Below are 14,439 nucleotides of genomic sequence, written 5' to 3'. Positions count from 1 at the left end.
GGCAGGCTGACTCCAGGCCCATGGAGAGAGGGCGAACCCCGCCAGCGACACCTCAGTGGTGGAGGCTTCCTCTGTTGGGGAGGGACCCTCTGGCCCCACACCAGGCTCCCCAGCCCAGAGTTCCTCTGCCGGGAAGGGGAGTTCCACGACAGCTGGCAGTAGAAATCAGTGAGGACTCTCTTTACTCAACTTGGTGGGGCAGAGGGTGACTAGAGACCCAGTCACCCTCCTGTGGAGCTGGCACATGGACTCGCTCACTGGTGAGCACTCACCTGGTCCCTGGCGGAGGGAGTGACTCAGCAGGTGGCGGCCCAGGAGCCCAAGGGGAATGACTGAACTGAACACCCGTGGCACGAGAGCTGGAGGTTTTGGGACCATTGTTCCCATAGTGTGGAGCTTACACACGAGTGTTGTACAGGAGGGTGCCATTTACTCTGGGTGAAGCCCTTCCACAGAGGGTCAGGTTCAGGACTGCATTGGTCTGGTGGAATCAGCAAGCTGCCGTGGGTCGCAGTTCTCCACACTGCTTGAGCAGCATCGCCATGGAGAGGCCTGACTGTCAGGCCCTTTCCTGAGCCACAGGCTGCTGATTGAGACATGGGCTCATGCGCATGCTGCCTTGGGTCCCTGCTCTCCATACCGCATTGGGTTGGGCGGCCTGATGGCTCAGTTGGTTAGAGCGTGAGCTCTGAACAACAGGGTTGCCGGTTCGATTCCCACATGGGATGGTGGGCTGCGCCCCCTGCAACTAAGATTGAAAATGGCGATTGGACTTGGAGCTGAGCTGCGCCCTCCACAACTAAATTGAAGGACAATGACTTGGAGCTGATGGGCCCTGTAGAAACACACTGTTCCCAATTAAACCAAAAAATTAAAAAAAGAAGAATATACATTAGGTTAAAGACAGTCTATTCAATAAGTGGTGCTGGGAAATTGGACAGATATGTGCAAAATATTGAAACTGGACCACTTTCTTACACCATATACAAGAATAAACTCAGAATGGATTGAAGACTTAAATGTAAGACCTGAAACTATAAAACTCCTAGGAGAAAATAGAGGAAGTTAAACTCTCTGACATTACCCTTAGTAATATTTTTAGTGATATATCTCCTCAGGCAAGGGAACAAAAGAAAAAATACACAAATGGGACTACATGAAGCTAAAAGTTTTTGCATAGCAAAGGAAACTATCAACAAAATGCAAAAATATCCTACTGAATGGGAGAAGATATTTGACAATGATATATCTGATAACAGGTTAATATCCAAAATTTATAAAGAACTCATACAACTCAACACCAAAAAAACAAACCGTCTAATTAAAAAGTGGGGAAAGGACCAGAAGAAACATTTCTCCAAAGAGGGCATACAGATGGCCAATAGACATATGAAAAGATGCTCAATGTCACTAATCATTAGAGAAGTGCAAATTAAAACCACAATGAGATATCACCTCACACCTGTCAGAATAGCCATCATCAATAAATCAACAAACAACAAGTGTTGACGAGGGTGTGGAGAAAAGGGAACCCTTGTGCACTGTTGGTGGAATTGCAAATTGGCACAGCCACTGTGGAAAACAGTATGGAGGTTACTCAAAGTATTAAAAATAGAACTCCCTTATGACCCAGTAATTCCACTCCTGGGTGTTTATATAAAGCAATTCAAAACACTAATTCAAAAAGATATATGCACCCCTATGTTCACTGCAGCACTATTTACAATAGCCAAGATATGGAAACAACCAGAATGCCCTTCAATAGACAATTGGATAAAGAAGATGGGATACATATACACAATGGAATGTTACTCTGCCATAAAAAAGAATGACATCTTACCATTTGCGACAACATGGATGGACCTAGAGTATATCATACTAAGTGAAATAAGTCAGGCAGAGAAAGACAAATACCATATGATCTCACTTATATATGGAATCTAACGAACAGAATAAGCAAATAAAACACAAATAGACTCATAGGTTTGGAGAACAAACTGATGGTTGCTAGATGGGAGGGTGGTTGGGGGGATGGTTGACAATGGTGAAGGGATTAGGAAGCACAAATTAGTAGTTACAAAATAGTCACGGGGATGTGAAGCCAAGTAGGGGAATATAGTCACTAATGTTATAATAACTTTGTATAGTGTCAGATGGGTGCTAGACTAATTGGGGTTATCACTTTTTGAGTTATCCTTAAGATGATGCTCCTCTTCCTCTCTGGGCTGCGCTGTTTGCCATCTAGGAACCTTGTGCTAGTGAGTGTCACCTTAAGAAGGCCATGGCAGGCACAGGTGGTGTAGTAGACAATACTTGCTGTCACCACAGAGACCCTTGAACACATCCCAAGAATTGTTCCAGATCCTGAGGTCTGATCGATTGGTCTAACGTGAGAAACCTGAGACTGGAAATCAGGAGATTCAGGGTTTCCAGTTTAGACTTAAGGCTATTAATTATTCAGGAGCTGCCTTTGGGTCACTCACTTCACCATGCTGAGCCTCAGTTTTCTTATCTGCAAAATGGGCTTGATCCCTGACCTGCCTACCTCTTCAGGGCGTTATGAAGTTCAGATGAGATCATGTGTTTGGGAATTGAAATGCTGGCAAGGATTTCTATTGTTCCACTTTAACTTTGGAATAAAGGCCAAACTCTTTAGTATGACACATAGGCCCTCACTGGCTTTGCTTGTGCCTCCTTCTGTACCCTAGTCTCTCACAGCCACACCCTTCTTCAAACATTTCCCTCAGGCTGAACTGTTTGTAGTGTCTTGCTTAAAAAAGAATGCCTTTCTCCTCAGCACAGCCCCATCTTTACTCAACTTGGGTCACAGCGTAGACTTCTCTAAGAAGCCTTCCTTGATCTTCCCAGTAGACTAGGTGAGGTATCTTTCTTCTGCACCTCAACAAAACCTTGAACTTCCTTTACCAGAGCACCTATTACATTATATTACAATTGTCTGTCTCTTTGTCTCTCTCATTAGACTGGAAGCTCCGTGAGTACAGAGACCATGTCTGTCTTGATCCTGTGTAGGATACACAGTGGTCTCAGAAATAAATACCTGTTGAATAAATGGAAAAACAAATTAATGAGGGGATGAATGGATATTGCGCCCATATGAAGTGTCCCTGCAGTCTTTTGAAGTAGTGGGGTTTTCCCCCAAGATTAGTTCAACCTTGACTTTATCCACTCTTGGCACTGTGTGTAAGCATCAAGAGTGCTTGCTTCCTTTGGGGACAAGTGTCACTGCCCAGGTGGCAGGTGACGTGCCTCTCAGAGAAACTGCCTGCTCTGTTGGCCTGTTTTCTGGTCTGAGATTTGAAGTGGCCCAATAGGGATGAGGGGAATGTTTACATAGAGTCTGGCTTAAGTCAGTTTATTTGGTATAGTCTTGCTGGTTGGCAGTCAGATCAAATTCCCCAAATAGTCTTCTCCTTGCTTGAAGCACCCTGGGAAAGAAGTTGAGCAAAGAGGGGGAGTTGTGGTCTGAAAGGAAGACCAACCAGCTAACCAACCAACCAACCAAACAAACACAAAAGGGTGGCAGGAGAATTTGAAGATTGGAATCGTGCACTTGCCCGTTAGCTCAGTTAGGGTTCTACACTTCAGTGTGTCTTTTAAATGTTTCTCATTTCTTCTGCACTCCCTACTCTATCTCCCCCAGTAGTTCTCTCCATCTGTCAACTTCCCTTGCAGTGGAGTAAAAAAAAGTGAAAAACAGAACCTCTGGGAGTGCGTGGTCGGTGAAGTAGGTGGTGTTCTGAGTAGAGCTCCTTGGGCTGTATAATGGAAACCACAGGGGTGAAATGGATGCTCTCTTACCAGGGCTCTGAACCAGTGTGCAAGGGAATGGGAGAATTTCTGTGTACTCTGCCCCTAGGGCATGATGCCTGCAGGTGCATAGAGGGGCCGTGAGCTGGGTGTTCCAGGGCCAGTCCCTTGCTACAGGTCCTAATTCACCAGAACATTGAATACGTTTTTTGGCCTGGCTTCCTCATGTGAAGAATGAGACGTTTGGGCTAAATGATAAGATCCATTCTCGTTCTAAAAGGCAGTGATTATAAATCAAAGGTTAGCCCTAGATTATCAGCAGGATGGATGTGGGAGGGTTGGGGATGGATGTGATACGTTGAAGTTCACGAACGGCCTGGCCTAAGGCATTTACTACACTGTAAACTCACTGAAAGCATGGACCGTGACTTATTAAACTCTTATTTATCTCTTCTATTTATGAGAGCATCTAAATGATAAACAAATTGTTTCACTTTTGCACCTTTTCCCCATCCATCAAGGGGTTGATAGTATCTATTACACAGGACTCAATTGTTGTTTGGACCCCCTGCCCCCCAGGTGTCCAGTAAATTTTCGTAGAGTACAAACCTGGGGATTCTAGTTTCAAAACTACATGTTCTAGGGATAAAAAAAAGGCCCTTCCTTTTCCCTTGTTGTGATGATTCAGAAAGGTATTGCTGTTTGCAGAAACTATGGTGTCCTCATTAGAAGGGGCTCCCCATCTCATCTAGTCCTATTCCATGTCTTCAGACACACTCATTTTATAGATGAGAAAACTAAGGGCCAGGAAAGGGCTTGCCCAGTATCATAGCAGCAGGCCAGAATCGTAGCTACGCACTAGCTATATGGCCCACACGCAATTCACATACAGGACCTCTGCCTCCAGGCTCTATTTAATCCACTAGGTGTCCTTGTCTCCCTGACGTGTGTGCTTTGCTATTCCTTAGACAATCTATGGTGAGTGCTATCTACCTTGTCACTTCAGGCGGGAGCTGAGTGGTAAATGAAACCAAGTAAGGTGGCTGGCTATTCAGTAAGTTTCTGTGAGTCCAAGAGAGGAGAATCTTAAGTGATGGTGGTCATAGGGACTCTTCGGGAGCCCCACAAATATACATATTCTCTCTCTCTCACTGACGCACACAAACACATATCCCATGCATCTCTTCTTTCTTCTGCTCATCAAGCACTGTTCTCAGGAAAATTTTGAGAAATGCATGCACTCTGAGGTGGTCAGTGACAAATGTGGCTCAATGTGGGAAACCTCTTCAGGCTTCTGGCATTCAAACAAGGAGCAAAGCCAGAGAAGTAAGCCCACCGGCTGCATCACATACATTCTTACTGAATCCCCACCCTGCTAGAGTAGAGAGATGCTGGGATAACCCCTATTATAGGTGAGGACACTGAGGCAAAGAGAGCATTCACATTATTCCTTAATGCATCTGTCACACCCCAGTGAGGGCCTATATCTCAAGCCCAGAAATTCCTTTGGGGATCTCATAAGGAGGGGAACTTGCTTGAACTTTTGCAAACCCAGAAGAAGGCTGGCTAGATTTTTACCTGGGTGGTCAAGGACGATACAGCCCCTGAAAAACAGTGAACATGTGAACATGCCCATTCCTTATTGGAAGCTTGACAAGACCTGGGCAGTGAAGCCCCCACCGATTTTATGGTCCCATAAGGATGAGGATGGACAGCTGGGTTTTGTGTGGCCTTCTCCTGGTTGACAAGCTCAGGGTTTCTGATGAGAGGTTGTAACGGGCTGCCAGTGTCCATCTGTGCTTTCCAGCCCAGACCCTTTGATATTTTGGTTGTCCCAGGTCAACCTATGCTAAGGCCAACACAGGTCAAATTTATAACCCCTGTGCAAAGATTCGTAAAAATATATGAAAACCAAAGTAGGATAAAAGGCCACTGGGCATAATACCAACTCTTGACTGCAATAAAGACAGCCAATAAAAATAGCTAATTAAAAGAACTCTGATGACATTCATCTGAAATTTCAGATTGTTTTATGTTTTAACAAATTAACAACAGTGATAAGAGGACATTAGCAGCTTTTTCTCGAGTCTCTTTGTTAACAATAACTTGAGCCTGCAGCCACAACAGGGGCTGGGGCCAAGTTTGAGCTGGCAGACCAGCAAGCCAATATTTTATACAATGGTTGACATTTCTGAAAGCAGAGACAAGAGACAAACACAGAGTCACACATGTAGGCCAACAAACAAGTTTCTGCCATTTTTAATTATATTTAGAGCAACACAAGATTCCAAGATTACAAAAAGAGAACAGAACACTAGCGCTTGGGGCTGCTCCTGCTGCCCATTGGGGGCCAAGTGCCGCTGTGAGAACTGAAGCCCCATAGTAAGAAGTTTCAAGCAAAATGAATGTTTCTTTTACACAATCTTTATATGATGCTGTTTCTTTCTTTTTCCCTCAACGTCAAAATTAATTCTTACATCTGGTTAGACAGTCTGCTCTCTCCTGCTGCCAAATTAATCTCAAGGACAGCAGAAGAATGTCATGTGCGAGGCACTCCCTAATCAATGTTCCAGTCTAGGGGAAAGCAGAAAGGTGTCAACTGAGTGGCGAGGGGACTCTTTTCTGTCTTGGGCGGTCCCAGTGGTGACTCCTCTCAGCACCTGAATGCTTATGGGATAGGACAACCCCACAGGCACTTCACTGCTGAACAGTTAGCACCAAGGGCTGAGGTCAGGAGAGACTGGGGACTTGGCATGTCTGCTGTACAGGAAATACAGTCTCCCATGTGAAGCATCAGCCAGGGATGGCACCAGCAGACGAGCAGCAACATTTCAGAATTTTCTTTCCTTTGGGCTTTGTGTATGGTCTAGTCTTCAGTAGCCGGTGGAATCTGCAGCTATATGGCAGCCTTGTTCAGTGTGCATGGGAGGACAGCTTTGGAACACAAGGGCCATTCAGTTCCTAGCTTTTCATTTAATTCCATGAAAGGCCAAGAGACATGGGGGATAAGGAAGGGAACCAGCAGCCCTGCTATACTGAATTGGTGCTGGAAACCAATCAATGCCTATTACTTACTGTCTGGCCAAATCAAATGGGGATATATTGAAGCTGAGTCAAAGGGTGTTGTTACATTCTTGACAACTCTACCTGCTAAATTCAAATACCACTCATTCTGGAAGAGTGGGAACATTCCAAAGGTTTTGGTACCTCAGTTGAAGTGTCTGAAGAGGAGTGAATAGGGTGGATTTTTCTGCTTTCACCTAGAAATGGTTGAGAGTTGGGAGGCTCTGGGCAACAGACCCCAGTGTCAATCTCTTAATCGAAGAAAACACCCCTGCCTGTGGGCAGACATGGACCTGTACCTATAGAGATACTACTTCTAGTACACTGACAAATTTTTAACAGAGAAAAACACATTTTCATTGTCAAAACCTTTACAGAACATATCCAAAATCAGAATTAAAGCACACAGACACCCAGTAGCAAGAGACCTCTATCTCAGGTGAGTTAATTATGTGAAAGATGGAGCTCTTGCTCCAGGTTCCCAAGTGCAGTCAACTACCCTTTTCTCACAAGGATGGAGAAGAACAAAAAATGTCCTTCCTTCTTCTAACTGCTCAGGTCCCATTAGGGGGCCACTGGCCAATCATTTGGGTGAGCCTTTGGCCCCAAGTCTGGGCCATCCATATAGTAAAGCCCAGTGGGTTCCAATGGGTTTTCATCACCCTTTAAACATTCATCAGTCTCAGGCTAGTAAAGTGCAATACATCCTGTACCCTACCGATTTTTCCCCTCTGCTCCTTTGCAAGGCCTGTGGGTCAGGCCCCAATAGGGGCAGTGATCTCTTAGTTATCTGATCAACCCGGGTGTCTTATGTTCTGAGAGAGCTTCTAAAATGTAAGTGCAGCCTCTCTCACAAGAACATAGTATTAATTATGACCTGGAGCCAAATATAAAGGTGCAGAGAAAGGTAAAGCTATCAAAACACATTACATCTAATCTAATCTATCTATCTATTTATCTATCTATATCTATCAGTATTTAGATATAGATAGATATAGGTATTATAATTAAATTTTGAAACATGGATACAAATACTCATTTACAGTATATTTCAACCTTCTGCCTTGAACTGCAGAGAACTTTTTGTGTCTTCCAAAGTGGGCAGAAATGAGGATTTCTGCCTGCTGTCCCTCTAGTGCAAAAGCTAGGCCTTCCTCAGCAAGGGCCTCACATCTTCAGCTAAGCTAACATGGGCACTAGCAAACACAGGGGCCGAGACAGCTCCATGTCCAACCATGCGATGATGGATCTTCAAAAAGGTGCTCAACAACTACTAGAGAAAAGGAAAGCTAGTTCTGCGTATAAAACCATTCAGTGAAGGACCCATAATCTCATGTTTTGTCAAAATTATCTCCCAGTCTTCTATACGCATATTGTGGGGGTGGGGGAACTCACAAAACTCTTATAAGTCACTCACCAGTGAAGTCCTTTAGTCTGTCTTTGGATAGCTTACCAAAGAGGCACTGTTTACTCCCTCCCTGCCCTTAAAAAAATTTGGTATCTTAGCAGATACAATGTAATCTTTGGTTATATAATGTGATGCTCTCATGTCTTTGTCTTTTTAAAAACATCTTTCAAAAATTTCAAAGAGATTAGGTATGAGAATAGAACTGCCTGTAAAAGGCAGCAGGGGTAGCAACTTCCTTTTAAAAGAAATTGCACATGCTAAATGGCTTATTGTGGCTTTCAGTTTGGGATTTGATTCTGTGCTTTAGCATTCCTGATTCCCATGACTCCCTTTCGGGGGCCGAGCATGAAGGCCACTCCCTTGGCTCAGTGCCCTCTCATCTGGGCGACTGGCACAAGATAATCACTGGTCAGCCTCTTGTCTTCCGTTTGCCATGCACGGACCATGCGGGGATAGTTACTGAGTTCTCGGGAGAGAGTCTCACGAAGTGCAACCCTGGCACAGGGTCAGGAAGGGTAGAGGGAGTGGCTTGGGCTTGTGCTCCCTGGCAAATATGTGAGGAGAAAAGAGGGCAAGGCCATATCTGTGCTGTGCCTTCAGGAAACAAACAAGCTGCTTGACGCTCAAAGTTACATCATTTGTATAATATCAGTATCATGGTGAGGGTGGGCCTCCTTTCTCTTAAAAGTACAAACAGAGTTCTCGTTATATATGCATATACGCATTTAGAGATAAACTATGGGCAGAGAGGGACTCTAGTATCAGCAAATTATTTCTCAACCCTCAGCAACTACCCAAAGCACACAAGGACAGAATGAAGCAATTTTTTTCTTTTTTTTCTTTTTTAGTGCCAGTGAACATATATAAAATATATATGTATTACTGATTTTCTTCTTCAAAGATATGTGGCAGAATCCTTCAAAAGATCCCTTTCTCATTTAAAAAAAAAAAAAATGAACTCTCCGAGGACAATAATATGGTTTGTGGCATAGAAAAGCTTTGATCAGAGAACCCACTCCCCATTTCTGCTCAGAGGCCAGGCCTGGGTGAGCTGCCCAATGAAACAGAGCCGAAATGGCCACAGGACTCTTTTCTTTGAGCACAGACTTTGTGATCCTGGCAGCTGTCTGCAGCCCCCACAGATGGGACCTTTTCCCTGGTGCTCCGTCTTTTTCTCTTCCTCACCCTCCATTTCCATCGAACACTGTGGATGCCTTTGGGGATAGCCCCCGTGCCTTGTCTGTCAGTGACGGTCATCTTCCAGTTCACGGGTGCACAGGTCGGGTGGCTGATCCTTTACGGGTGAGCACAGTGTACGAGTCACGTCAACTCTGTTTCTAGAGCAGAGTGAAGTGCATGCAAAATGAGACTTCTGTCAATTACATTGGCCGGAACACCCGTGGCCCTTTCATCTGTAGGAGAACAAATCCAAGCTAAAATATTTTTGCTCATAGAAACCCCATTGCAAAAACAGTAGGCCTTGTTTAGGCTGTTTTCTTTCCCCTTGTCTTGTCATTCAGAAATTTGGAGTAATCCAGTTGCTGCTGCTTTCAATTACACTGATTTTTGGCTTTCACAAATGAAAAACATATATATTCATAATGACAGGAGTCACAATTGGGAAATCCATAAAGATGAAAAATGTGATAGTCAGAGAAATGGAAAGGAGAGCCTCTAGTCTTTACAAGGAGGGGCATTAGAATATAATCGAATCCATGTACTACAAAAGATGAAAATCATTTCAAAATGTATGTAAAGGAACTATTTAAATGTAACCTAGTTTAACTGAAAAAGATGGTGGATTTTTTTTTTTTCTGTTTAAAACAGCTAAAAGTGATCCTATGAGCTTATATAAACCAAATGGTGTCATAACAAAGACAACCAGAATTTAGCTAGCCTACCCCAGCAAGAGAACCTGTCAGCTTTAGTTTTCTCCAGCAGTCTTGGATTGGTGTATTGCCCAACTTAGGTTCCTGTTTCCCTTGTTATTTAAAGAAGCTGTTTTGCAAGTTCATTTGGCTATTAATATCAACACCGAAATCAGGGGAGGAAACCCATGTAGATCATATCATGTCACTCAGAAAGTTATCTTCTCAACAAGTAAAGTGAACCAACTGAAATGGGCAGCTTGGTGACTGGCTCCTAATTTCTTGAGTTCAGCTGATGAATTTAAGAGCTAAGTGAGGAGGCAGAGGCCAAGATGAGAAAGTAGGTGGACATCCCCCCTGCACTTGGAGTTGGGGGACAATGTCAACAGAACAGAGGTGTGCCAAAGGACTGCATGAAACCAGTGTCCCAGGAACACACCGTGAGTTCGTGGGTGGCAGCCCATGAGAGCCACACCACCCACACCTTTCCAAAGGAGACCATGGTTCTATAGTCTCAATGTTTCAGCTTCCCTCTGACAGAGAGGCAGCAACCAAGGAACCCAGAATCAGCAGCAGAGGAGGAGGAGTGATGTCACCAGACAGCACCCGTCTGGCTTTACACTTTGCCTCTGAAGACTTTAATTTGGTCGTCAGAGTGTCCTCTTGGTTTCTGCTCTCTAGTTGCCATGACTTCCGCAAGCGGATGTGCTGGGTGGCAAGGAGAGCACTTCCAGGGTTTCTGGTTTGAGTGCCTTCATTCTTCTCAGCCTGGTCATTGAGTTTTCTCTTCAACCATAATCTGGATAGCCCCTTTCACTGCTCTGAAGGAGGAAGTTGGCAATTCTCCACTTGGTGGGAAGGTACCATCTCTGGGGGACAAGGGCAAGACGCCCAGCTTGTCCAATCCATTGATACCTTCTTTCCTGTTTCTCTGAGGGCTCCAGAGATCTGGTAGCTGATGAGAGACATTTGGCAAGAAGTCTTTGAGCCTCTGGCATCTGGAGATAGATGCTAACTCTGGTGGCTTGCTAGCCTCCTTGGCGGTGGGGGCTCTTAGCAGAGTCTGTGAACAAGCCCAGAGAAGTGGAAGCTTCACCACCATAATGCAGTGTGCTGAAGTTCAGGCCCAGAAAACACTGAAGGGAGGGTGGAGGAAACTTGCAGCTGCATGGAGTCAGGTTGAAAACATTCATGTGTTTTAAAGGTAGGTGCAAGAGGAACCCATTCTTCAGTATTCCAAGCACAACAGCCAAGCCATCACTTCCTTTTTCCTCTCATTCCAGCCCTAGGCTCCTCCCTGGTCCACAAATGGGAAAGCTGACCTGGATTCGAATGGGGCCTTCCAAAAGGTCAGATCTCACCTCTCCTTGATGGTTTGACTTCAGTGGACAGGGCCAAGTTTTGGCTAAAGGGAACATTCAGTTCCAAGTTCTTAGAAAAGCTACTGAAAGTCAATATGAGGGTGGAGGCAGAGGGTGAGAAAGAGAGGAGACTGGGGGCAGGGGCATGCATTCACATGTCGACAAGTTTTTAAACAAGAAGCACATTTGAGCACAATGAATCGCACTGCACTTGAGCAGTCTAGCCCTCAGGAGCCAAGGCCATGGACAGGTACTGGTCACCCATCTGTCCTCTTTGTTCTCTCTTAAACCTGTCTCTACCACTAACTCAGCTCTGGGGTTACCGTGCCCTCTAATGCCAATAGCCATCGGCAGAAAATAAGTCTCCTGAGTAGGGAGGGTTTGGGCAAAAAGCAGTGACTCCCCATGGGCTTGTAATGTTCACCTTATTCTAGTCACTGTCAGCCTCTTTGGGGATTTGGGTTTGTAGTTTTGACAGGAAAAATATTCTAGCAAGGTTTTTTTTGGGTTGTTGTTGTTGATTTTGCTTTCCCAGATACTCTTAGTTCTGCGAACTTCACGTGGCATTAGGTGAGTAAACGTTTGTGTGGCTGGCACACAGCACAGCGCTATAAACAAGCACAACTTGACAGTGGGCCACATGAGGATCACCACAGATTTAAAGGAATACACCACCATTCAAAACACAGAGAAGAGCCATGGTGGGAGCAGAGTCTGAAAGTGCCGTGGGAGGGTCAGTGGGGGATGGAAAAGGGGAGGAAGAGAGAGAAAAGCCCAGCATCGAGGACTCAGGAACATCTTCGTGACAGACTGCATTGATAGAGGGAATTCCCCAAGGCACAGCAGAGAAGTTGTGGAGAGTTCTAACAGGCAGAAGATATCTGACAGGGGAGTGGGGTGCGGTGAGGAAATGGGGGCTTCCAAAGCTTCACTGTGTGTGGAAATAGATGGGCTTGACTTTCCCAGAAAGGATCTTGGGCACTTGCACAGAGATGATCTCTGCCATCATTTCTGGAAAGTCCACACTCACCATGTGGGACTTGATTAGCAGGTCAAAGGTGAACTGGTGCAGCTCTCGTGCAATCTGTGGGGGGAAATAAGAAGGAGGAAAGAAAACACATTGACAAGGAGTTGGTTTCTGTCAGGCTGTCCCACCACCTTTGATTTTCTCCTCCTTCCCTCTCCTTGGTCCTCCTAGCGTGTGTGTGTGTGTGTGTGTGTGTGTGTGTGTGTGTGTACGCACGCACATACTAAATGGTCTCCAGGGAATCAGTGAGGGCTCCCAAGAGATCTTCTACACCATTGTAAGCTCTCTGACTTAGGAATGAGTATTCCTCTTCCATAGGGCGGGTGTTCTCTCTCTCTCTCTCTCTCTCTCTCTCTCTCTCTCTCTCTCTCTCCCTCCCTCTCTCTCTCTCTCTCTCTCTCTCTCTCTCTCTGGCTCTCATACACATACACACACAAATGCATGCACACACAAACTCACACACACAAGTCTCAAGGAAATGGGGAAAACATCCAGGTCTGTTTTGTCTGCCCACAGAAATTATCTGCTCTAAGCCCCTGCCCCGAGTCCCAACTGCTCCGTTCTCAACTCCTCCACCTGCTTCTCAACATCCAGCTGGGACACTGTGACCTGTGTTCCTTTATTCTTCATTGCGTTTTCTTCCTGGACCACACTCAGAGCCAGAGGGCAATCGAGGCCCCTCCCAACAGGTGGAGAACATATTATCACTTGGCCCTATCAGGCTGCTCTCCCTGACAAAGGACCCTCCATCATTTGCTTACAGGCTGCACAGAGTCCAGGAGCTTGGTGAGCTGGTAGAAGCGCCTTGAGCAGGATGTGGGATTTTTTCTCTTGCATGCAATGATACGATCAAGTTCCTTGATGTAGTTCATTCGAAGTTCATCAAAGAATTTTTGATTTTTCAGCCCATCCACTGGAACTGATGTGGGATGAAGACAGAATGGGGAGGGAAAGCATGCCCACGAGGGAGCATTAGATAAAGCACCAACTTTTCTGACCACAAACTTGACCCCCACCCCCAGGGAGGGGATCATCTACTTGGTTTCCTGCGGTTAAAGTCTGTATGCCTGAGGCCTCCAGTCTGCCAAGAAGGCAGTTTGAAAGGCAGCAAGTAAAGAAAGTCCACTGAGCCTTTCCTTTTTCTAGTCTTCTCATCTACATATTTCTTAGGACCTACAGTTTTCTGTTGGCCACAGTCCAGCTCTGATTTAGACAATTAAAACACATGGCTTTCAATATCCAATTTGGCCTCGTTTTGCCATCAGTCACAGAGGCTAAAACAGCACTCTGCTTAGAAGAGACATTAAATAAAGGTCCCTTGGCTGCCAAACAAACCCTGTCTGAATTACTTACATAGACCTTCTCGTGTTGGCAGAAGAGGAAATTCCTTCCGGGAAGCAATCACATTCTGCCATACAAGAAATATAAGGTGGCCCTTGCCTGTTTCTATGGTAGAAGCTTTGGAAAAATTCAGAGACCTGCTACAATCAGCCAAAGAGGTTTTGTCCCAAAGAGAGACTGGGGGCAGGTGGGAATCCGATGGAGGTGGAGTTTTAGCCAACAGATTGGTCTCTAGCCATGAAATTTGTCCTTGTGAGGAAAAATGATGGGAAGGGAGAGTGGAACAGCAAGGGTGAAAGAAGAAGGAAATGTCCAGCAGCGGGTTTGTCCCTGAAAACGCTTTAAGGAAAGAAGCAGCTCCTCCAAGCCCCTGTGCCCCTGGGGACACCCCCCACCCCTCCAGCACTCACTAATGCTGAAGAGCAGCAGTGCCTTCATGCACAGGAATTCCTGGGGCGTGATTTGTAGCCAGCCAAATTCTTGAGAGAGGTGCCTCATTCGGACACACTGGCTGTACATCCGGGACTTGTGCATGCGGTACCTGAGAAGGAGATGAGTGAGGGAAGGCTTACCATAAGCCCCAAGAGCACGTCTCTGCTTGCC

At 45.5% G+C, this 14,439-nt stretch overlaps 1 protein-coding gene across 5 annotated transcripts in view; it reads right to left on the bottom strand.

Moving 5' to 3' along the window:
- The window catches only part of AR (androgen receptor), a 196,219-nt gene that overhangs the window by 13,481 nt on the left and 168,299 nt on the right, over nt 1-14,439 (bottom strand). For 2 of the 5 annotated variants that reach the window (XM_074324332.1, XM_074324333.1), the window contains 3 exons: nt 14,247-14,377; nt 13,257-13,414; nt 12,499-12,552 (listed from right to left, as the gene is read on the bottom strand). In XM_074324332.1, coding sequence (XP_074180433.1) covers nt 12,499-12,552; nt 13,257-13,414; nt 14,247-14,377 — 343 coding nt within the window. Of the gene's footprint in view, nt 1-1,072; nt 3,059-6,011; nt 12,553-13,256; nt 13,415-14,246; nt 14,378-14,439 lie in introns of those variants that run through there. The other 3 variants (XM_019716788.2, XM_074324334.1, XM_019716790.2) reach the window with 3 other exon arrangements.

The sequence above is a fragment of the Rhinolophus sinicus genome, chromosome X, assembly GCF_036562045.2.
Source record: "Rhinolophus sinicus isolate RSC01 chromosome X, ASM3656204v1, whole genome shotgun sequence".
NCBI lineage: Eukaryota > Metazoa > Chordata > Mammalia > Chiroptera > Rhinolophidae > Rhinolophus > Rhinolophus sinicus.
This window is presented reverse-complemented; position numbering and strand designations above follow the sequence as displayed.